This window comes from Octodon degus, unplaced genomic scaffold (assembly GCF_000260255.1).
Source record: "Octodon degus isolate 3935 unplaced genomic scaffold, OctDeg1.0 scaffold00280, whole genome shotgun sequence".
NCBI classification, from domain to species: domain Eukaryota; kingdom Metazoa; phylum Chordata; class Mammalia; order Rodentia; family Octodontidae; genus Octodon; species Octodon degus.
This window is the reverse complement of record NW_004524856.1, coordinates 773,235-797,674: the sequence shown is the minus strand read 5'-3', so window position 1 is coordinate 797,674 and position 24,440 is coordinate 773,235. Positions and strand designations below refer to the sequence as shown.

The 24,440-nt window shown below is 50.3% G+C and overlaps 2 protein-coding genes across 5 annotated transcripts in view; one reads left to right on the top strand and one right to left on the bottom strand.

Moving 5' to 3' along the window:
- The window catches only part of Nhsl2 (NHS like 2), a 73,610-nt gene extending 50,302 nt beyond the window's left edge, over positions 1–23,308 (top strand). Inside the window, exons 2-8 of one of the 4 annotated variants that reach the window (XM_023707109.1) lie at positions 10,948–11,103; positions 12,979–13,106; positions 13,394–13,586; positions 15,217–15,348; positions 16,864–19,191; positions 21,755–21,887; positions 22,878–23,308. In XM_023707109.1, the coding sequence (XP_023562877.1) occupies positions 10,948–11,103; positions 12,979–13,106; positions 13,394–13,586; positions 15,217–15,348; positions 16,864–19,191; positions 21,755–21,887; positions 22,878–23,202 (3,395 nt within the window). In that variant the 3' untranslated portion in view covers positions 23,203–23,308. The remainder of the gene's footprint in view (positions 1–10,947; positions 11,104–12,978; positions 13,107–13,393; positions 13,587–15,216; positions 15,349–16,863; positions 19,192–21,754; positions 21,888–22,877) is intronic. The other 3 variants (XM_023707110.1, XM_023707111.1, XM_023707112.1) reach the window with 3 other exon arrangements.
- Rtl5 (retrotransposon Gag like 5) lies at positions 6,079–10,795 on the bottom strand. Its single transcript, XM_004646782.2, has 4 exons — positions 9,323–10,795; positions 8,927–9,199; positions 6,891–8,800; positions 6,079–6,435 (listed from the first exon to the last, which is right to left on the bottom strand). Exons 1-3 carry the CDS (start codon positions 10,439–10,441, stop codon positions 8,429–8,431), a joined length of 1,764 nt encoding a protein of 587 aa, XP_004646839.1. The 5' UTR covers positions 10,442–10,795; the 3' UTR covers positions 6,079–6,435; positions 6,891–8,428.
- Positions 23,309–24,440: the final 1,132 nt, after the last annotated feature.

Below are 24,440 nucleotides of genomic sequence, written 5' to 3'. Positions count from 1 at the left end.
CTGACCCCAAAGCATACTGTTCTTTCCCTCTGCTGAGGCAGATTACTCTACACCAGCTTCATGACTACCCAGTAAGTATGGTGTACATGGCTATTACAATCCCACCCACTCACTGTGGCAATTAAGCAGCAGCACTTTTAGGAGATGGCCATCAGCCAAGTGTTGTTCGCTTCTGAGTAAATATAAGGGCTGGAAAAGAACAGAAGGTGTTGAGTTCTGGCTAGCTGGGACTCCGAAGCAAAAAATTATGGGTGAGCCTGAGATCCCATCTTCATGAGCATTGCTCATGTTGGTCGTGTGTGTGTGTGTGTGTGTGTGTGTGTGTGTGTGTGTGTGACTAGGAATTAAACCCAGGGCCTTTGCACTAAGGTATATCCCCGAGCCTTTTGAAAAAATGTTGAGACAGGGCCTTGCTAAGACACAAGTTATTTAGGATCAGCCCGAACCGTTGATTGTCCTGTCTCAGCCTCCCAAAAAACTAGAAGTACAGGAGTGTTCCACCACACCTGGCTCAGCTGAGCCTTGAGGGAGAATAGAGGCAAGTAAGAAAGCCCAAGGCTCCCACTACTGACCACGTGTTTCTGTGGTGACAGCACCCAGGGCTAGTCTTCCCTGGCTGGCAAGGACTCAGCTGACAGGTGAAAGTGAGGAAGTCAGGAGAAAGCACTTGGGACTTCGGGACAAGCACAGATTGTGACTGGAATTCTGGGGTCCCCTCACCTAACTGATAATCTTTCCCTTTTTCTGTGCAAACCTTCAGCCTGGTCGGGCTGCCACTAAAAGCATTTATTAGTTTAGAAAATGTCAGAGCCAATAATGTCCACTTCAAGATTATTTCCAGATCAATGGGAAATCTGCGCATGCAAGTAAGTCCTGATTTTAAAAACAGAGCAGAATCCACCAGCATTTCCCTGGCAAGGAAATGGCAGCAAATCAACTGTTCTGGATGGGTGTGTGGTGAGCTGGAAACTTGAACCAAATGTGACAGCCCCAGCCCTGCCCTGGCTGCTGACTCAAGACTCAGAGGAAGAGGGAGCTGCCAGACTGCATGATTTCTGTAAACAGCTCTTGGAAAAGAAACCACACACTTGTCTCTCCGCCAGCTCGTCCCCTTAGCTGACAGGGCAGCCATTGTCTATTCTGCAACACCCTGGGGGGGGGACTTTTAAAGTTGAGCTCCATAGGGCTCCAGTAGGAATGTGGGGAGAGCTTGGGGGGTGGTCTGTGAACCTGGATCAGACCCTTGTTTGATCTTTTCTCTGCTAATCACAAACAGAAATTTAATGTTTCCTCGAATTAGGAATATAGGCAATAAGCCATAGGGGCATTAGCAATGTCTGTGACTGACTCACCAACAGAAATCCCAAATACTTTCATTTTGCGTTACAATTGTAAGTGTCTCAAAGAATTACTTGCACTTATCACCATTTCAACGTTCTAATCAATAGACTTGCCACTTAATCTTGTGGTTTAATGCATTATTAAAGTAGTGAAAGCCAGCCATGGTGGTGCACATCTATAATCCCAGCACTCTGGAGGCTGATGCAAGTTTGAGCCCAACAGGCAACTGAGTGACTTATTGAGAACCTGTCTCAAAATATTTTTTTTAAAGGGAGGGAGATGTAGGTCCGTGCAAAGGTCTCAGATTCAATCCCCAGTACTAAAAACAAAAGGTAATGCTACCACTGGACCACAAAATGATAAAAAAAAATTATAACAATTTTGGCATGATTGATTTCTTTTGTAATTCTACATATTTTATTTTATGCATGTGCAAACATCGTTCTGAGAAGGGGTTCAGAGGTTGCAAAAAAGCGCCAGAGGGCTCTGTGACCTAAAGGTGATAAAGACCTTGCTGTGAATCTTGGAATTCTCTTTCCTCTAGGACCTAATTTCTGAGCCCCAGAACTTTGCTTATTTTACTTGCAGGTTCAAAAGCACTTGTGTGTTACTGCTAGGACAATGGGCAGGTTCAACTCTGTTCCTCGTTTCTTAATTAGCCAAAGGGGGGTAGCAACAGCACCTACCTCGCAGAGTTGTAATGATTCATACATGTAAAACAGTGCCCAATATGTTGTCAGTGCTTAACAAGATACTCTACTAGATATTTTGAGCCAGGTGTGACGTCATGGCTCAGGCCTGCAATTCCAGCTGCTCTGAAAGCTGAGGCAGAAGCCTCAGCCAGGTCCAAGGCAACTCAGTGAGACCTTACGTTAAAATAAAATTAGAAGACTGAGGATGCAGATCATTGGCAGAGGTCCTCAGGTTCCATCCCAGAACTGCAATAAAGAATTTTATAAAAAGTATTAGTTATTTTGTTGTTGCTGGTTTATATTAATAAGCCCATTAATACAGTCTACTATTACTTCCAGTTTTGCAAAAAGAAACTAAGGCTTAAAAAAAATAAAATGAGCAAGTGGAGGGCACACAGCAAGGGAGTGGCAGAGCTAGGGTTCAAAGCCAGACCTGTGTGACTCCGCACTGCAGCAGAGGTCACTCTCTATTACACCATTGAGAGAAAGTGACAGCTCCCAAAGACATGGTGACCATCAACAAGGAGCTCAGCTGGGAAGGAGCGAATCGTCTCCAAGCTCCCACTTCCTTTTCCTTGCCTGTCCCTACTGTCCATAGCACCAGCTATATCTGGGGAGCTCCCAGCTTCACTTATGCACCATCAGTCCTCCACCAGTTCTTCCAGGACAGGTCCTTTGTCATAACTGCCAGTGCAGCCTCCATCAGCAGCCTTGCGCACCTCTGGAACAGTGGCTGGGGAGGGGGCTGGGAGGACACTGAAGAGCTGTGCTTGTGGGGAAGCTGAGGCCATTTCATGGAGAAAGCAATCTTTGAGCTGAGAAGAAGATTTCCAGTTAAAGTAGAGTCTGGAGTGTTTGTGATTTTTTTTTCCTTTTCTTTTGAGCCAAGATCTTCTTGTGTTGCCCAGGCTGATCTGAAATTCCAGGGTCTAAGCAATTCTCCTGCCTCAGTCTCCCAGGTAGCTGGGACTGTAGACACATGCCACCATGCCAAACATGTCTGTGATTTTCTTTTTTTGAAGTGCTGCAGATTAAAACCAGGGCCTTGAGCATGCTGTATTTCTGAGCTATATTCCCTAGTGCCTCATGTATGTGAATGTTTAAGGCAGAAGGAATTGGATATGCAAAGGCCCAGATGGACAAATGAACATGCTATGTGAGGAAAAGAAGGAGGTCCCTATGGATGTCTAGAGTTCGGGTGGAAGAGGAGGAGGATGGAGTAGTGCACAGGCAGATGGGTAGCTTATGACCATGTGGTGAACAATGCCAGAACTGGGTCCACGGAGAGCCCTTCAAGGAAAGAGAAACCCAACCAAACCTGGGAGTTGGAAGGACTATGTCCCCATGCCACTCCACAGGCACATAGAAGGTAGATTGATTAAAAGAAGAGATTAAAGGCTGACCAGGCTGGGAGGGACCTACTTTAGGAATCCAGAAAAGAGAAGGAGAGAGACTGAAATGGGATAAGTCTGGAACTTTGGGATGCTCTCCAGCCTGTCCCATAGGCCAACAGGCCTCATCTCTGTAAGTGGGAAGGAAGACGGGAATTGCTGGGGACGCTGGCCCTCCTTGGGTTCTGTTTTGTTTTGTCGTACAAGGCAAGGCTTTCTCTTGCCTGGGCATTGCCAGAGCTCTGCACCTTCCGTTTTGGCCTCTGGGTGAGAGCTGCAGAGGTGAGGGACCCCAGCACTGCCCCTGTGAGTGGCAGGCGGGAAGGGGAGGGGTTGCAGAGAGCAGATCAGAGCTAGCTCACAGCCAAAGGAAATATCCACCCTTGTAAGCCTTTAGGAGACTGTTTTCTTCCAAGAAGGTTCCATGGTTACCAGGGCAACTGAGAACTCGGTGCTTTGTGTTTCTACATGGAGTCCCTCCAGGAGCAGGAGCGGGGGCCTGCTGAGCATTCCCTAGTCTGGGCAGTGCTCAGGGAGGTGGAATTCCCCTAAACGGGGCAGGGAGGGGGTCAGTAATCTCTTGCCCCCCTCAGCCTGTGTTTATTCCCTGGAGGATCCCATATGCCTCTCCCATGCTCCATTCTGGTGCTCAAGGGCATAGGTTTCAAATTCCAGTGGCCCTGGCTGCTGAGAACCAGATTGCTGCACCCACCCCAGGGCCCAGATCCCAGGAGGCGGTCAGCAGTGGCCTGAGGCAGATGTCCGAGGGGGCCAGTCCAGCTCCGGATGGGGAATCATCATACGTGCATGTCTCCACTTGCTATAGTAGAAATGGGCAAACTGGCCATTAAGTGTCACCTTAGATTAGTTAGTCCCCATGGCTCTTTCTTGCACTAAACTGGGCTAGGTGTTAGAAATGCCTGGGAGCTTGGAGAAATGGAAATTTCTGGAGAGTCCGATTCCATTTGTGTGGGCACAGGTAGAGGTTAAGTGCACCAAGTCTGGCTGCCAGACTGCTCAGGTTCATAGGCCAGCTCGGCAAGTGGGGCAAGTGACTCTGAGTCGGCTGCCTGGCCTCTCAGGTACCCATTTCATTTCTTGTCTTACACAATAAGTGAAGGAACAGTTGAGCCTGCTTTGGTAGCAGCATTTGCTTTGTCTTCCTCATCCTTGGGAAGAGGGTGTGGGAGACCCTCACTGTCCTTGTGGCCTTTCTACAGTGCTCCTCTCCCTCCTTCTCCTCCACATCTGTTTATTAGTGCATGCCAGTTATACCTCCTGCCTTTCTTATTTCTGGTATTTCCTTATTCCTAGCGTGCAAAAAAGCTCCTCTGAAGTGCAGCCTAGTCTCCTTCCCCTGCATGGCAATGAAGTGACATGACGTCGGTGAAAGTGCCAAGCACAGGATCAGAACCACACTGATTTTCTCCCTCCCTCCTTTCCTATTTCCTCTCTTTTTTGGGGGGGTTAGTATCAGGGGTTGAACTCAGGACCTTGCATTTGCCAGGCAAGTACTTGTTCCACTGAGCTGTCTCCCCAGCCCCCTTCCCTTCCTTCTTCCTCCCAATTCCCTCCCTCTCTTCCTTCCTTCCTCTTAAAAGGGCAAGTGTTCTCATGAAACTAGGGTTGTTTCTCCAAAGAACACTGCTAGCTGGAAGAGGCAGGGCAGGGTAGAGCTAGGCAGCCTCTCCGGCCTATTAAGTACGAGGGCTGGGAGTTGGGCAAAGAAGAGTCAAGTGTCCCCCAAGCTGATGGGCAATTGTGTGGCTACGAAGGAACCACCCATTAGCTGCCACCTGTTACCACAGTGACTTCCCTCTTTAAGCCTCAGCAGCACCTTGAATGTGAGAGTGACAACAGTGCCTGCCCCCAGCACAGTTATTAGGGTAAAAGAAGATGGGACATGGGAAGTGTCCCGCATCGCACTTCCAAGTAATTGGGGCTCAAGGAGCATCCCCACCCTTTCTCCAGGAAATAATATCCAATCATATCCGGGAGTGAGATTTAGTTTCTTCTCATGCCATCGCCTGTGAGGAACAGAGAGATGGTGATGGAAGAGCCCCTGAACAGACTGCTCTGGGGATTTATTTCCAAATCTTCCCCAGCTAGATCACTGGTATCCCATAGCACCACCTAGTGCCCCAAAGTGGAAGAGTGGAAGGGGCCTCCCTAGCCACCCCACCTGGCTTCCCCTCCTCACAAAGGTGTGTGTGTGTCAGAACGGATCCTATTTTTGTAGAAGTCCAGTGATTCCATTTCTCTGCCAACAACTCCCACCATCCACACATTTGGGGGAGTGCAGACAGATCCTCTGAGCCTCCCAGGGTCTATGTTTCCTCATGTGGGGATTGCTGGGCTAGGCTTGATCCAGCTGCGATGCCTAGATAACGTACCCCATGCCCACTGGGCACCCATCTACATTTGCCCAATAACACAGACAGACGCCATCTTTACACACCCTTTATATTTTTATTGAGGAGAGAAAGCATTAGCGTACAGAGTAACTTCTTATCTTCACAACACAATAATACAGTAACACAATAATAACAGTAACACATTTACTTTGGAGGAGTTTCCTCCCTGGGAATCCCTGGGCTGCCTCCATAGCCCCGCATGCATTTCCCCACCCCCACCCCCCACCCCCCACCCTCTACCCTCTTAATGAGGAGGCACCCAAAGCCCACGGTTATTACAGCTCATGTGGCTGTCACATCACAACAGATATTGAAGATCTGGGAAAGTTGGGAGAGGGTCAAAGGGAAGCCCAACCCCCTCTGCCCCAGAGGCCTGAAAAGCAGCTCACTGCTCCTCTGTTTTCTCCTGGCCAAGGCTACACGAGCTCACGGTGAGAACAGGCAGGGCCTGTGCCGATGGCTCCGCAGGAGTGGGGCTGCAAGGGACGTGTTCATTGCACTTCTTCACCAGCACATGGGCGGCAGGGCCAGCGGGTCAGCATCAGCAAAGGAGTCCACAGCCTTGAAGAGTAGCAGTTCCTCTTCCGGAGCTCCCTCCTGAGAATATAAGATGAAAAACAGACAAAACTATTTACAAGGTTGTTTACTCCCCTCCTGGTGGGAGTATCAATGTGTAGTTATACAATGTAGTTAACAAATTAGGGTTAACAGATTGGGAGGATGCTTAAACAAATGCTTTAGTGTGCATATCTGCAAAGGTGGCAGCCATTTTAGATCCCACCAATGCGCACTACCAGGATGATCTCATCTTTGAAAAAGACACCTCGAGAACATGCTGGAAGGAAACACAGCAAAGTGTTAACAGTGCTTGCATCTGTGTACTGGGCTTCTGAATGTCCAGGGATAGTCTGTCCTTAAGGTTTTCTCAGTTTTCCCAATTTTCTACAATGACTATTTATTACTCTTGTCTTTAGGGAACCTTCTTAAAAGGCAGCAACAGGTTATAGGAACCCAACACCATTGAAAAGCAGATAAACAAAAGAGAATCTTACCTCTTACTGATGAATAGAGATCTCACCCAAAACCAGTCTGAGGACTGGGTCTCGCTGGGACTCCTCTTCCTCCAATTCCTTCCCCTGGCCTCCACGCTCAATATCCTAAGGCTGGGCTGAGATTACCTGTCACGCTCCAGTAGGGAACAGAAACTTCTTTTACTATGTTTTCTTCCCTCTGGCCACAGACACTTTGGCTGCACTTGCCCAGGTGCCAGGCACCACACAGAAGTTCAGTGTCCGGGGCAGTTTGGGCCAGCTGCCAATTTGGCTGGAATTTGTGGCCAGAGCTAACATAGTAAATGTGTGCTTTTCACTGCAAAAGCAGTGTTTTCTGGACCCGGGGTGAGCAGCAGGTCTCTTAGAGTGCCTTGGAGGCAGTCATACCCTTCAGCCTTGGTGTTTAATGGATGCACAGTGGCAGGCCAGGGGCTGATCCCTTGTGAGGACCACAGGGAAGTCCTAGCCATGAGGCTGCAGTGGGTACAGTCTCTGCAAGGCCAGTCTTCCTCTCTCCTCTCTTTCTCTCTGGCTGTCCTGGAAGGAAAGCATAGTGGGCCTCCTCTGAAAGTTCAAGGGCAGAAAGTCATCTGCAGAGACCCTTGGCTTGGGTTGCAGTCTGAGGCCTGGCGATGGGGGCAGACCTCCATCCCTAAGGAGAAATCCCCTCCTTAGAATGTCAAACTGAGTTGTGTGACCTCTTCCACTTCCTATTTCCAACCCCTGGCTGCCTACTCTTTAGGCAAAAATCAAGAAAAGGGGTGGAGGCTGACATGTTGAACTCTGCCGCAGGGGCTGTCAGGCCGGTGCAGTGAGAGGAGAGAGCCCCAGAATTGGCCAAGCTGGTCCAACGGGCCTGCTACTGAAATCTGGAGGAAGGTAAACTCAGGTGCTGGGAAAGGACCAGGTTGCCAGTCCATCAGGGACAAATCTTAGTCAAGCTGCCCGCTGGGCTAAGTGTGGGGTCCTCTTGCAGGCCCTTTAGCTGGAGTATGGCACAAAATAAGCATAGGCGTCTAGGTACATTTCTTGGTGCCATCCTGCTCACCGTCAGTTTCACTGAGTACATGGCCTCAGTGGCTTTAGGAGTTCAGTGTAGCCTGTCCTTTTAATCACTGGGGCAGATTGGTGAGGCATTGGGTGAAGTCCTGGTGAGCCAATCAAAGGATAAAACTGTAATCACAGGGTGAAGAAACACAGGAGAGTGAGGGCTGGGGAAAACTAGAAAGGAATACGAAAGGGTGACCAGTTCATCTATGGGGACAGGCCCAGAAACCTGCTCTTCAGCTGTGTCGGGACTGAGTAGCAGAGTATGTGCAATGGGACAACTATTGTTGTCCTTCCTTCCCCAGGTGGCCCTGGCTGGACATATGTCACTCTCTGGTCAGGTTGCAAGACAGTCTGGAATTCTGCAAGTCTTCTTCGGGCTATACAGGTCTGGAATGCCTTAAGAACTGGTCAATAGATGGGGCACATGTGGCAGCAATAGCAGGGGCAGGGGACGCAGTAGAAGGGTGTGTTCCAGGTGGTCCTGGCACTCACACACGAATTCGGCCATGAGGAGATCGGTTGCCTGCCTGTCTCGGAGTGAGGCGGAACAGCACTGGGGGGCGTCTTCGAACATGGCGATGCCCCATGCGATTGGCACGACGAATCATTGGTGGCGAGTTGTAGAACAGCGAGTTGGCCCCTGGAAGGCCCTCCAGAAGTGGAATTCGATTCTGGTTCCTCCGTCTGATAGGCTGTATAGGAAGAGGCTCATCCACATAATTCTCAGGATAGTATAAGGCAGAGCTAATGGTCTGGGTTGAATTATCAACAAGAACAGGCTGCTCCATCTGTATCAGGTGCTGCAGGTGGTCGTGGCTGTGATCAAGATGGTGAGCCATAAAGTGTGCCTCCAGCTCACTGTAGCTCATCATCCTCGCCTGCTCCTGGGTTATCCCCCTGCACGCTTCATGCATTACATGCCTCGGACGCTTGTTCGCATTACCACCCTCAGCTTTCTTCATCTCTTCCTCATCTTTGGTTTTCATCTCCTCATCCTCCTCTTCTTCCTCATCCTCCTCTTCCTCATCCTCCTCTTCATCCTCATCCTCCTCTTCATCCTCATCCTCCTCCTCCTCATCTTCCTCCTCCTCCCCTTCCTCCTCTTCCTCGTCCTTTTCCTCTTCCTCCTCCTCCTCTTCCTCCTCCTCTTCATCTTCCTCCTCCTCCTCCTCATTCTCCTCATCATAGTCTTCCTCTTCCTCCTCCTCATCCTCTTCCTTCCTCATCTCCTCATCCTCATCCTCGTCCTCGTCCTCGTCCTCGTCCTCGTCCTCGTCCTCGTCCTCGTCCTCGTCCTCGTCCTCCTCTTCCTCCTCTTCCTCCTCCTCCTCCTCGTCCTCCTCTATCTCCTCTATCTCCTCCTCCTCCTCTTCCTCCTCCGCTTCCTTTATCTCCTGCTTGGAAACTCTCATGTGCTTTGGCTGGTCATAAAGCCCACTCCTGCATGCCTCTCCATCCTCATTCTCACTGTAGCGCTCTTCCCCTCCAATCTCATCCTCATTAGGGTTTGAATCATAAGAGAAAACGACATCGTGAAACTCAGGGGCCGGGGCTGGCTTAGGGACACGCACTTTTCTTTCTATCTCCACACATTCAAGAATCAGCTCATCCAGGTCAGCCATTTCAGTTGACCATAAGAGCTCCTTTCGGAGGAATTCCGACAGGCCTTTGAGGAACTGGTTTTGGAGGCGTAAGTCATCCCAAGCCAAGAACTGGGCCAGGTACTGAAAAGCATCGGCGTAGCTGCCGAGGGTACAGTCTCCCTGCTTGAGCTTGCAGATGGCCCTTTTAGCCATGCGTGGGGGGATGTGGCCACCGAATTCCTTACGGGTTTCATCCACGAAGCGCGGGAAGTTGGCATGCAGGGAGCTTCCTTCCTGGGTGACCGAGATCGCCCAGTCCCTAGCATCTCCAGCGTAAAAGGAGATCAGAAAGGCCACCCGCTCGGCGCCCCCAGGGAAATGATCCTCATGGTCAGCTATGAAGGTCTCTAGCCGCATCAGGAACTGGGCCAGGTAGATTGGGTTGCCCGAAAAGGGCTTTATGTCAGGCCGCTCCAGGGGTGGCAGAAAGGGCTGTGGGGGCGGCTCCTTTGGCGCCGGCGCAGGCAGCTCCTGAGGGGGCGGGCTGGGGGGCAGGGGAGGCTCCACAGACCCATCAGGGGTGGTATAGTCTTGGACCACGTTAATCAAAAGATCATTCGAGACAAACTCGGAGTCTGTGCGCGGGGGAGGCCAGCACAGGAAGGGCACCTCTCCCTCGGACATGGTGTCCATCTCATTGAGCGGGAACTCGAAGTTGTCCTCGGCCAGGACAGGCACTATGGGCACTGGCCAGCGGATGAAGCTCGAGACATTGCCCCGCAAGGAATTAACCTCGGCTAGGGCTCTTCCAAGCTGAAGGCCCAAACTGGCATTCTCGCCGCGAAGGGCATTTAATTCTTCTCGCAAGGCTACGTTTGCCATGCGAAGGCTATTGAGATTTCCTGTCGCCTCGGCCATCGTGACTAGGTCGGGGTCTCGGGGCTCAGGCGGTGGGGGTGGGGAGCTAAGGGCCGCGAGAAGAGGTGAAACGCGGCGGCGGCGGCGGCGGCGGCGGGCGAGGGGAGACCGGGTGCTGCGACCGAGCGGCCACACCCACCAGGGCGAGGACGAGGGCGGGCGCTGGGGCCCGGGCCCGGAGGCTCGGCCCGATACGCTTTACCTCGAGGCCAGGCGTGGAGAGGCAGGCGACGGCGGAGGGCCGCCCGAAGGCTCCGGGCGGAGGACGACACAGGCAAGGCGAAGGCGGCGGGAGGAGGCGAGCAGACGAGTGGTTGAGAGGGAACAGACTGCGGCAGGATCTGTCGAGGAAAAACCTTGCGGGCTCCGCTCCCCCGCCTTTTAAGCCCTGCGTCGACCCCCCCCCACCCCCGGTGCAGGGGCGGGGCCTCGGGAAGCGCGGGCACCCATTGGCCCAGGCCGGCCCCGCTTCGACTGCTCGTCTCACTGACTCTCTCCTTCCCTAGCTGCAGCTAACTCGGGTCGGGAAAATGCGACAGCGACTGCCCACTCGAGGTCGTCATGGCGACAGCCAGTGAACGTGTTCCTCTCCTCAGGCAGGCCCCCGAGTGTAGAGGAGCTGCTTCGCGAGGCGCAGCTCAATCTCCAGAGCCTGTTGCAAGGTACTGAAAGGGAGGGGGGCTGCGGCCGAGCCGAGGAGCTGAGCTGCGCAGCAGAAGGAGGGAGCAAAGAAAAGGCTAGAGCCGGCGACACAAAACAGTTCTGAGCCTTTCGAGAAACAAAGCTTGCGTTTGCCACCTTTCTCTTCAGCTTCCAGGCTGATGATTCTAAAACAAAAAACAAAAACAACAACAACCAAAAAAAAAAAAAAAAAAACTCCTTTCCAGGGCTGTTTCCCACATCCTCGTTTTTTCAGTTCAGTGAACCGTGAGAGCAAAGGGTGGAAGCTGTCAGGGCAGTGGGTCAGTCCTTCCACCACAACGGATGCTGGGTGGGAGACTCCCACCGTGTTGGCCCTCCTGCTGGGTCCCCCTTACAGATCCTCGCACCAGGAGACAAAGGGAGTGAAGGCAGGGTTTTCTTCTGTGAACTTCACTCTGCTCCTGCAAGAATCCTGTCCATCTGCCTCCTGGGTAGCTACTCCCTCTCCCATCTGAGTCCAACACAGCACCCAGAATTCACCTATTGACCTAACCATGCTAACATTCTCTGTGTAGCTCAGTGGTAACGTGCTCAGGGCCTTTCGGTCCAGCCCCAACACCTCAATAAACAAACCAACATGTCTCTTACTACCTCAGGTTTCCAGAAGCACCTGGCACTGAGATACCCAGTGAATCTAAAGGCATAAAGAGGTCTCAGCTCTTGTTTTTCTAATATCAGCAAAGGTTAATACCAGTGAACAACAGGATCTAGCCAATGGGCCTGCCATCTGAACTACAGCCTAAACCCCCAAATTCCTTGCCAGGGCAGTACGGACCCTAGAGAGGCAAGATGCTGAGGGACACCATGAGCTTTGTGTTCAGATGAGGAGGAGCTGCCATGGGGGGAAAGACAGAAGAGAGACAGACAGACAGACAGACAGACATTGAGAGAGAGACAGAGACAGACAGAGACAGAGAGACACAGAGACAGAGACCAGTGGGTAGACACCCAGAGGGAGCCAGATCTCACCTCTAGATAAGAAAGAACTTTTCTGACATGGTTGACAGCCCCAACTATCTGTGGAAGGAAGGATTTCCCCTCCTTTGTAGGTGTGTGCACAGAGGCTAGAAGAGCACCCAGAGCTGAAAATACCCAGCTGCTGAGGAGGGAGACTGAGTGGAGACCATAGAACCTGAGAGCAATCCCAAGTTTCTATGATTCTCAGTCTTTGTCCAAATGTACATAAAGCCATAAATGTTTGTACTTTATTCTCACTTTCTTCATTTATTCATCCAGCCATTGCTTCAGTCAAACCCATTCAATTTTTATACATCCTTCTTCCTCGATGTCACCCCAGAACTTCTCCCTCTTCTATACCACTATATTCTCCTTTCCTCTCCTTCCCCTCAGCCTGCCTAGACTTGACCCCACCCACAGTGGAATCTGGCCTGCCAAAACTCGAGTAAGGGTTCTTGTGATCCACAAGAGAGTTCTAGCTTGGATTTCCCAGTGAAGATCTCTTCTTGCTTCACACAAACCATTTTCTTAGTGGGATTGCTGAAAACCTGAAAAGATGCAGGGGTTCAAAGAGAACCCTGTAAGGAAAGGTATCTGTATCCTTGGCCTGTGCTCTGAGGTGAGCACTTCAAGTGGGAACCATTGAGATCAGAGCTTCGTCCCCAATGCAGCACGGCTTGAATTTATTGACTTTCTTTTTTCCTTTACCTTCACAATCCTCCGCACCAGGCAGTTTTCCCTTTCTAAATTCAGTGGCTCAGACCCTGAGAAAGAGCCCAAGGAAGCAGTACAAGTCAGGCCTGGCACCTCGTGGTCTTCCCCAGCTCAGTGCTTGGCTGCAGCCCCCTAGACTGTGTCTCCACTGTGCTATTTTTCAGAAGAATATGAGGAACAGTACTCAGAGGCCAGACTTCTGGGGCAGACCTTCCGCTCTTCTGATGAGGCCCCTGAACCCACCCCCAGCCCAAGGCTCCAGTCTGCCAGGCGTCTGGAGTTTGTGTTGATGGTGAGTTGCCTCTTCCCCTACCCGGGAGAGCCAGCTTGCACCCACTGACAAGGGCCCTTAAGCTGCTTACCTTACCCATGGAAGCTGCTGCTCACCTCTGCTCGCCCACAGAGCCACCCAGAAGCCCCATGGGATGGGTTCTGCAGAGTGGGTCCTGGCCAGGCAGCCTTCCACATTTTCCTGTCTCCCAGATGAAGCTTCTGACCACTGCCTAAGTCGTCATCTTGTGGGCACCGGCTCATCAGTAGCTGGCAGCAGACTTTTTCCCTCACCTTTTCTTCCTGCAGCCTGCAAAACGGCAGCTGAGTGAGGATGAGACTACCACCCAGGGTGTGAGGGCCCCCAAGGCCACCCTGAGCCTGTCTGCAACCGACAAGCAAACTGCCTGGAATGGCCCCTTCCCTCTGCCCAGCCTAGAGGAGAAGCGGTGGCTTCCACCTTGCTCCACGCAGTCTGACCTTGTGCCCATCAACATTTCTGGTAGAGTTGCTCAACACAACCTGTTTGCTTCCCTCCATGCCACTCTAGCCCATCTTCTCCAAGCATGTCACGTGCTGGGGAGGGAGGGCCACTCTTTGCTGCTGGCTCACCCTGCATTGTCACTGTCATGGCTCATGCCAGGGAACAGAGGCATTGTGCTAGAGATAAAGGGGAAGGTGACACTGGGGCACAGACTACAGGCCTTGTGGCCCATTCACTGAATACTAGGTGGGCTTTCTCAGGTTTTTCAGGAAAGGGAAGTAGTAGAAGAAGCTAAGGGGGGAAAAGACCAAAAGGGGCAGGGTGTGGTAGCACACACTTGTAGTCCAAGCACCTGAGAGGTTGATGCTAGTGGACTACCATTTCAAGGCCAGTTTGAGCCACATAGCAAGACTTGTTGGATGAGGGGTAGGATGACCTTGAGAACAGAGAAGTGATTTGCCCAGCCCAGCTGGCTGACTGGGGACACATGGCCCACTGTGCAATTACTCATCCCTGCTCCCCTCCATTGGCTGTAGATAAAGAGAAAGAAGTTGAGTGACACCAGAATAGTATAAGACCAAGGAGCTGAAGAAATCAAGACCTCCTTAACCCACAGGGGCCAGAGGTAGACTGCAAGGCAGCACTAGCCCATGCTACGCTGGAGAAAGTACAGGACAATGAGGATAGCACTGGCCACATGTGGCGATGCTCTCTGCTCTAGAGCAGGCCATCCTCTGCTCTAGAGTCATCTCAGAAAATAATAGGCAGGAAGTAGAGCCCGTGGCCCAGGTAAATGTCCCATGAGGAATAGGGGATGATAAGGAGAGAGTCACCAAGTGATGCTGGGCACTCTGCTTTTAAACAGCTATCTCACCCCTACTGAGGTGGACCCCAAGTTTTGCCCATAGAGTTGCTGGCAGGGGTGGGCACAGTCATGTCTGTGAGGGGAGAGTCTGCTTCACTGAATAAGTACCAGAGAGGAAGAGCACACAGTGTCTCCACGGCTCAGCCTCACCCTGACTGCCCTGGCAATTTCCTGGGAGCCAAAGGCCACCCCAGTGCTTAGGCGAGAGAGGATTTGATCACCATGCAGCAGCCAACTCTGGTAAAATGTGAGCCAGGTGGCTGTGACACTGAATCTCATCTAGCTTCTTGGATGGTGGGGGCACTGGGCAGTTTTTTAGAGACACAAGCCTTACTTGGTTCCTATAAAGACTTTAGCTAAAGAAAGGTCACATTCAAGCAACACCTAGTCTCAGCCCATCACTCTGCACTGATGATTTGCACGCTTGGCTCCTCATCAAAATAGTCATCTGAAAACTTCTAGAATTCTTCTACCAAGGCCCTACTCTCGCAAGTTAAATGTTTTGAAGTAGGATTCAGGAGTTAGAGTTTCAAGAGCCACCCAGATTATTTCAGTATGAACCACTGCCCCATTCCTCCTAAGACAGGTGACTGGAGTGTGGTCTAGGAAACCTAACATGCATGCCTAGGGTGAGATTAGGAAGGATGGGGGAAGCGCCACCTGCCTGGCCTTTATTCATGCCCATCGCTGCTGCCATCACCCCTTCTCTCTGCCTCAGGCCCATTTCTACCATACTTTCAGCAGAAACCAGGATACACCCCGGTGTCTTTATTTTGGCTACAGGGCAGCAGTTTGATAAACATGCAAGTTTGCGACACTCGCTGTTTAACACAGAGACAGCCGTGAACCCCAAGTCCACCCTGAGGAGGAGGCGGACCATTATTGGATTCTCTAACTATTCCCAGCGAGACCAAGGTGACCCCACCACAGCTGATCCTTCAGACCCTTACCCTTCCCCACTCCCACATACCCTGCCACACAAGTGACTTTGTGGTGATGGAGAATAAGAATAATTTTGGGGGATGGGGCTTTGGAAGGAAGCCACTATGGCAATTAAGGTAGCCAAGGGCCTCCTGTCAAGGGTGACAAATGGTGAAAAGCAGGATTCCTGGGCTAATAAATTCATCCCATCGTTGTCTGTCAATATAAATATAATTAAACTTAGCATAGTGGTACATGCCTGTAATCCCAGCACTTGGGAGGCTGAGGCCTTTCAAAGCCAGTCTGGGCTACATAGTGAGTTCAAGCCCAGTGTAGACTACATAATGAGACCCTGTCTCAAAGAAAAAAAGAGAATGTAATATATAGTCACATATGCCAAACTTGGGCAATTAGATAAGCAGGAGCAGGAGTGACCACCAACACTGTAAGAAACCAATTCTTGCCAGGCATGATGGCTCACACCTATGATCCCAGAACTTGTGAGGCTGAGGCAAAAGGATGGCCACAAGTTCAAGTCCACCCTGTGCTATATAGTGAGTTCAATGGAGGGAGGGAGGGAGGGAGAGAGAGAGAGAGAGAGAGATTACTACTGTTATTAAGAGAACAGAACAAGGGCTGGAAGTATAGCCCCATGTGCACAAAGCCCTTTGTTGAATCCCAGCACTACAAAACAAAAGCATAGACCAGAGAGAGGGGCTGTGAATCTTGGCCTCGCTACTTATTGCCCTTGAGGCCTTAGCCAAGTTACATAACTGCTCTGAGCCTCAACTTTTTTCATCTGCAAATTGGAAACAATGATACTGTCATAGTAGAGTTACTGTGAAGATTAGAGCCATTTGGATAATCTACTACCACATGCCTGGGTATATAGTTGGTGTTCAACAAATGGTGGCTATTAATAATAATGATGCTGATATAACAATAATTGTGTAGCTGAGAGAACCTCTGAAGACTTGGACTATCTGCATAATTTCCTCACATCTATAGATTATCCTAAGTTTTTTATGCTGCAAAGGTACTAAGTGACAGATGCCAGAAATATAGCCAGGCTGTTCGTGTTCCTGCTCTGGCACACTCCAGGTTCACTGCTAGAGCCAAAGGTGACACCATACTGTCCCCAGTCAGTTTCAAAGCCTCTGTTGTTATATCGAGACTAATGCTGAGATCTGTGATGGTTTCAGGACTCTGGGGAGGAAGCATAGGGAAAACCCAAAGGAGTTCCACGGGATGCTTCCACTCTAAAACCAAGCCTCTTAACTCGAAAGCCTTTGGCAGTATGTGGATGACCTGAGGGCTCCATGTGACTCACTTTGTGGTGATGGGCAGGACTCGGACTTGCTTAGCATTCTCATCTATGACAAGGAAACACAGGAATTCTGACTGATCTGTTGACAAATACTTCTTGGCAAAAAGTTGGTGGTCCTGTCTTGAAAGAGTCACTGGGGGAGCCCTGGCTGTACTGCTAACCTTCCATACTTCCCCCTCCAGGTCACAGCAGCAGCCCAGCAGGCAGTGCGGCTCGCTCTACCACCTCAGACACCAGGCCCAGCCATTCTACTCCACAAGTCATTCATGGAAGAGTTACCATTGGGCAGGAAACTCGGATTCCAAAGCTCACCTCACCAGTGCTGAAAAATCTTTCCAGTGAGCCTGAGGACCCTCACCAGGCACACAGTGGCCTAGATCCCCCTGGCATGGAGAGCGTGGGAATGGTGTACAGTGTCCCCAGCTCTTGCAATGGGCCAACAGAATCGACGTTCTCCACTTCCCGGAAGGGAGATGCCTTCACTTACATGACTCCAAGTGCAATCAACCAGAGCAACCAAGTCAATGAAAGTGGGAAAAGTCCTTCCTCGGGAAATTCTTGGGTCTCTGTGAACACACTCCCACCTCTTGTTCCTAAAGAGGCAGCTACTCTCTTTGTTACCCGTGATAATCCAGCAGGATGTAGTAGCACAGCCAGCTACCCTGAGCACCCCACCCAACGAAGGCAAGTACCAGAAAGATCCCACAAGATTGGTCTTCTGGCTGGTGGTACCCTGAGGCTGGAGACAGGCCCAGGTGGGGCCAGCAGATTCCGGGAGCGGTCTCTGTCCGTGCCCACAGATTCAGGCACCACAGATGAGGAGTATGATGAGGAGCAGAAGGCCAGTGAGGCTCGTGCCCTGCCTTATGCCAGTACAAGCTCTGAGGGCAGCAACAGTGCTGACAACATTGCCTCCCTCAGTGCTGAGCAGGAGGCCCGGCACCAAAGGCAGAGGTCCAAGAGCATCTCCCTCAGGAAAGCCAAGAAGAAGCCTTCCCCACCGACCCGCAGTGTCTCACTGGTCAAAGACGAGCCAGTCCTCTTGCCAGAAGATGGGTCTGCATTGCCTAAAGACCAAAGGCCAAGGAGCCTTTGCCTTTCCTTGGAACATCAAGGACATCACTCATCCCACCCAGACACTCAGGGTCACCCAGCTGCGCCAACCTTCAAAGATCCAGAAGGTACACAGTTCTCCCATCACTGGTATCTAACTGACTGGAAGTCTGGTGACACCTACCAATCCTTGTCCAGCTCTAGCACTGCCACTGGCACCACAGTTATTGAGTGCACCCAAGTTCAAGGAAGCTCAGAGTCCCTTGCCTCTCCTTCCACCTCCAGAGCCACTACACCTTCCCAACTCTCCATTGAGGTGGAGGCCAGGGAGGTCTCCTCTCCAGGAAGGCCCACTGGACTGATGTCACCCTCCAGTGGATACTCCAGCCAGTCTGAGACTCCAACACCCACTGTCTCTATGTCCTTGACCCTGGGCCACTTACCCCCACCAAGCAGCAGTGTCAGGGTACGTCCAGTGGTACCTGAAAGGAAATCATCACTACCCCCAACATCACCAATGGAGAAAATGGCCAAGTCACGGCTGTCATTTGACCTACCACTGACCTCTTCAACCACCTTGGATCTGTCTGGGCTGAGTATATCCATCCGCAGCAAAACCAAGGTGAGCCGCCATCACTCAGATGCCAATTTTGGGGCCAAGCTGGCACAGAAAACTAGCCCCAACCAGCCGATCATGCCCATGGTTACTCAGTCTGACCTACGTTCTGTTCGCCTACGATCAGTCAGTAAGTCTGAGCCAGAAGATGACACTGAGAGCCCAGACTACACTGAAGAACCTGGAGCAGAAGAAGTCTTTGCCTTGCCAGAGAGAAAAGTGAAACCCCCCATAGCTGAGAAGCCTCCACTGGCCCGAAGGCCTCCAAGCTTGATCCACAAGCCACCGTCTGTCCCTGAGGAATACCCACTAATTTTGCCTACCTTGCCCACGGCCCCCAAGAGTACCATTCACCACGTGAAGCCACTCCAAGAAAGCCACACAGTGATGCGAAAACCAAAGCCCCCCAGCTTCCCAGATGGCAGAAGCCTAGGAGAGTCAGCAACGCCCTCATCTCTTGTCCTCACGCCTTTTGCAAGTTCCTCTGGTGCTTTCTTCTCAGGAACACAGCAGCCTCCCCGAGGAAGTATGGAGGATGAGGGCCCCAAGGGGAGAGCCTTGCCAGAAAGAATTAGCCTCCAGAGCCAGGAAGAAGCTGAGAAAAAGATAGGCAAGATTCCACCTCCTGTACCAAAAAAGCCCAGTGTGCTCTACCTGCCTCTTGCCTCCCCTGGAGCTCAGATGGAGCCCCCCATGGCAGAAGCAAGGCTGCTTCTCAGCCCCATCATCACCCTGGAGGAAGATGCCAAATGTCCTGCCACCAGCAGTGACCTGCAGTTACCTGGTAAGAGGACGACCTCAGCTCCACAGATGGACAGTGGAAAGGAGGCAAGCTCTCCAGGTGAGTAAGCTATTGCTGGCCTTCTCTTTCAACCCAAGAGGGACACAGGTGAGGAGGGACTGTCAGAGACAGGAGCAAATGCCCCAGAATAATTATCCTCATCCTAGGATGACCAGATCAGTAGGGGACACCTCTTGAAGGATTCGGTTACTCTAGTAGGAATTGCAGGGTGGCCTTCATGTCCTCGGGAGCAGGACTGACCAGAGACAGATCCGCAAGGCCCAGTTGCAGCCACTCAGGGTCTGCTACATGGGCAGTGATGATCTTTGCTGGGAGCTGCCTGTGCCCAAGGGTGCATGTATTGATCTGTTTAAACCACGTTTGTGGGGCTGGGAATACAGCTCAGTGGCCCAAGACCTGCCTGGCAGGCATGAGGTCCTGAGTTTGATTCCCAGTAAAAAAAAAAAAAAAAAAAAAAAAAAAAACCCTACATTTATATTTTTAGTGATGATGCTTTATAAGTAGTTACCTGTGCCCAAAGGTTCAAGCTGTGTGCTATTATGTTTAAGCTTTTCAATTTAAACTGCATTTGTATTTTTTAAATGCAAGCTTAAAAATGGAAAGGCAACATTTAACTTGTTCTCACATTTTCCAAATATTTCTAAGGTCACGAATAGACTTATGGTAAATTAACATTTGTTGTACATCTGTGTGCCAGGGACTCCTATGCCTGTATAAATAGTATTATTAAGACTGTACTATTAATAGTTTTTGACATTAAACTTGATTGATTAAAAAAAGAATCTGAGCCAGTCTACTCTTGATTCAAGTGCTGAGATAATGAAATCAAATTGGACCCTCACACACTAAGACTTGAGGGCCCATCTACCCAGCCAGGCATGCATCCCCTACCCTGAGGCTCCACTTGGCTGTACTGTGCTTTTCATCAGCCAGCTGAACTTACTTTCATGCACAGGACACAGTCCCCTTGCAGACCTGGTGCTCCTTGGTAGCTCGGAACAATAGGCCATGGTGCCACCCAAAGCCTTCCTTGGTGCGTGATAGTAGAAAGGAAGCTCACTTTCGTGGACAGTTTGAGGTTAGCTCTTTCTAGAACTATAAAAGTAGGTTACTTAATGGTTCTCATCCTTTTTGTTTGTTTGCGACTTTGTTTTAATCATTAAATACATAACATAGCATTTACCCAGAGAACCTTTTTTAAAAAACTTCTTTTAATCTTTATTTTCTTTATTTGGTACAGGGTCTTACTACAGAGCGTGGCCTCTTAGTGATCCTCCTGTCTCAGCCTCCCCAGGGCTGGGATTACAGGCATGTGCCACCACGCCCAGTTTCAGTAGCCGGCCAGACTCACTTGGGTTTGGGGGTGGCACAGCATGTGGTACTGGAGATCGAACCTGGGTCCTTGTGCTTGCCAGACAGGCACTTAGACTGCCGAGCTATCTCCCCAGCCCCCAGAGAACCATTTTTAAATGCACAGTTCATTGGTGTTAAGTATATTCACACTGTTTGGCAAGCAACCTCCAGAATTCCTTTCACCTAGCAAAAGTCCAAGCCTCTATCCATTAAGCAAACCTCCTTCCCAGGCTCTGGCAACCACCATGCTGCGTTTTGAGTCTATGAAGTTGACTGTGAGTGCTTCATGTAACAATATTGTCCTTTTTTATGATTTGCTTATTTCAAAGGCTCATCCATATTTCTCATTGTTTTTCAACCCTTACCATCAAAATCTCCTGACCTTTCTTAAGCTGATTTGGATTCGCAGTATAATCATTGTAACTAAAACAGGGCCTGGGAGTGTGGCTCAGCCGTAGAGCAATGGCCTAGGAAGTGCAAGGCCCTGGGCTCCATCCCCAGTACTGCAAATATAAATAAATAAATACAACCCAACAAGATCACAGAACCAGGTATGGTGGTGTACACCTGTTATCCCAGCACTCCGGCAAGATGAGGCAGGAGGATCACAATTTTGAGAACATCCTGGGCAACTTAGTGACCTATCACAACCCTGTGGGAAATTAAAAAATAAAAATACAAAAAGGGCTGAGCATGGGCTCCAACCCTAGTACCACCACCACCACCACGAAATATCCACAGAGGATTCTAGAATATGCCTCCTTGGACTCCACAGGTAGCCCCGGACAGGTCGGCTTCTCCTCCAGTGGATGAGAGGCAGTCGTTGCTCTAGATTGTTCTCAGCTCTTCAGCTTTTTAAAACAATGTATCCAAATCAAGAGAGACTGATGTGGTGGTTCAGAAGACAATCACTTGTCTAGCATGTGTGAGGCCTTAGCTTCCATCCCCCATAGTGCCAAAATAAGCAAATCAACAAAAATAAAATAGGAGACTGCCCAGACCACCTGCCGTGCCGCAGCAGCCGTGGGGGAGCTGGGACTGAGACCAGTCCCCACCACTCACCCCACCTTTGTCAGTCATTAAGCTTCTGAACTTCATGTTCTTCCTGTACAAAATGAACACATTAAAATCTCTGCCCTGCTGCCCTTCCAGAGTTGCCTTGGACATTATGTGAAATAACACATAAAAATGAACCTGCTTTGTCCAATCTATTGTGGTCAGGGTTATGCCTTCTGATTCTTATGCCTAGGGAGTTCTGTGGAACCGAGTGCTGAAGAGAAAAGTTTAATCAGTGATAAAACAGCCGAATGGATTGCGGAGGAGGAGGATGATGTCTTTGTGGCTTCACGCACAACTGAAGATTTATTTACTGTGATTCACAGGTCTGAGCCATTTTCCTTAATTCTAATTACAATTGCCTTCCCTTTTTCTACTTAAAGGAAAACTGCTACCCCTGAGCAGCCATTACAATTGCAAGTGGAGCCTATGCTCAGATACCCGAATATGTGAGCACAGTGCATGGGAGCACAGTGCGGGGCCTCACATCTCAAATTCACTGACATCTTTGGGTAAAGTGGAGGAGGGGAGGAAAGGGGAGGGGAGGACCAGGTGCCGAAAGAGAGGCCCCTCGTCTCCTAGCAACTGCTTGGCCTATTGTGGCTCCATCTGCTCCCTCACAGCTCTGTCTGCAGTCAGAGACATTTAACCCTTCACAGAATTTCTTGTACCACAAAATCCCATCCAGCAGTGATGTGAGGCACTGGGTGGGATATCCAAACAGCAATTTAGGGTATGGGACAGCCTGTGGAACACAGGGGCACAGGCAGGGGCTTGGTGGCAAGGGACCTGGAAGGAGTCTTCGTTATTGGAGATGGAGTACCAGCTCAGAATGGGATCAGCCCCCAGGCTGTCCTGACTAGGTCACTGAGCACCCACCTGATTCCTGAAATTTGTCCTTAGTCTTGGAATCCCATCAAGACCTAGCCTGCAGGCACAGGCAAGTGACTCCAGCTCTGAGTGCTGAAAGGTAGAGGTATCTTGGAGTGGCGGCACGTCCACATACCTGCAGTCTTGGCTATTCTGGAGACTCAAGCAAAAAGATCATTTGAGCCTAGAAGTTTGAGTCCAGCCTGAGCAACATAGTGAAGGAGACCTCATGTCAAAAAAGGCAAGAAAAGACAAAAGGAGTGTAGAGGACAGGAGGCCCAACTAGGGACCTGGGGGCTTAGAGGTGAGGAAGAAGCTTTGTCCCCATGATGTATTCAGGGTGGCCATAAGCACGTTCTCAGTCACACCTTTCACAGAAAGTTCTGTGAAACATTAGTATGTATCTGCTACTTGAATTCACTCAGACCAAGCTTTCTCTTATTTAGGTCCAAGAGAAAGCTGCTTGGCTTTGCAGGAGGCCGGCCGAGCTCTCACTCGCCAGGAAAGAACACGGCCGATTCTCCCATTAGTGAGTCTGCCGCTGCCGCTGCCGCTGCCACCACCACCGCCTTGGGATCAGGCAGCAGTTCCAGCCTCGACGCAGGCAGAAACGAGGATTTCAAGGCCTTGCTCCAGAAGAAGGGAAGTAAGGCAACTCCAAGGTCCCGGCCCTCAGCAGCTGAACTGCTGAAGACCACTAACCCACTGGCACGGAGAATCATTGCCCAGTTTTCAAATGACTGTGAAACCAACGATAACCCCAGTTCTTAAGCCCTGGCTTCAACAAGCAGAGCTCACTTACTAAACTTGACAAGGGGAATAGAAAGGCTTTGGGAAAGGAACCATAGGAATAACAAAAGAGCCTGCTTTTTTTGATTTAACTTACACTCTTAATGGCAGGAGAGAGGCCGTTTTGACTAGCGCTGAGGTTATCAGCCCTTTGGACACTTTGCATATCCGTACTTTCACCCTTGCCGTGACTGAAGACCAATTTTCTTCCTTTTCCTCCACTGGTGTGCACTAAAAAAAGAAGAAATGCTCAGATGCAAGGGCTCATGTGCCACCTTTTCAATCTGTGTCCTGGCTGTTCCATCCCTGGCTCCTGTCACTGAGCACAGTGGCAGAGGAGATCGGGGGTTGGCAACCCCGGGAGTTGGGCAGAGGGTATCATTGCTGATCACTCACTGTCCTGGGGGCGACTTGATGGTCACCTGTAGTGACACAGAAAGACACCAAGGCTCCTGAACCACAGTGGGATTCTCCTCCAGGGAGAGTCTCCCTGGTGTGCACGTTTCAGCATGGGGTCGATCACATGACCTTTGTGGTACAAAATATGAATATGACCCTGTCCTGAAACTTCGTTCCTTTTTCAGTTTGATTGTCTACACGGAGATCAGGGTGATGAGTTTCAATCCATTTGTAGACTGACCCCCGCCCCTCTGCCATCACTGCCTGTTAGTTACAAGAGATTAGAACTGCATGGCTTTGGATGAACCAAGTTTGGCCAACAAATGAGGCAGCCATGCGGTCGCTCAGCTCTGTGCAAGCAATTTGCCACTTGTTCATGCTCCTTGAGGTCTTTCAGGTGTCTCCTAGGATCTGTACCTAGCTTATGTTACATCCTGAGGACTCTTATTCCATTTGCATGTAACATTCATTATAGGAAGTAATTAGCTGATGGATCAGCATCATCAAAGCTCAAGGAGGATAGAAATTAAATTCATCTTGCTTCACATTATTCAGTTGAGATAGTGTTTTGTGGTTGGTTGGATTTTGATTAAAGGCTGTCTGATACTCCAAAACCCAAGAACCTAGAGGCTAGAAGTATCTACCCAGAATCTAAAAGGCAGCTTTGCCAGTTGCCATGGCCCATGAGACACACAAAAAAGGGCCACTTTGTGCTGAGCACTTTTCAGTTAATCATTCTGGGAGACAGTGTAAGAACTCAGGTACATGGGATGTGGAAGAAGTTCCAGAACAACCATTGTGACCCTTCTCTCTTCCAAAGC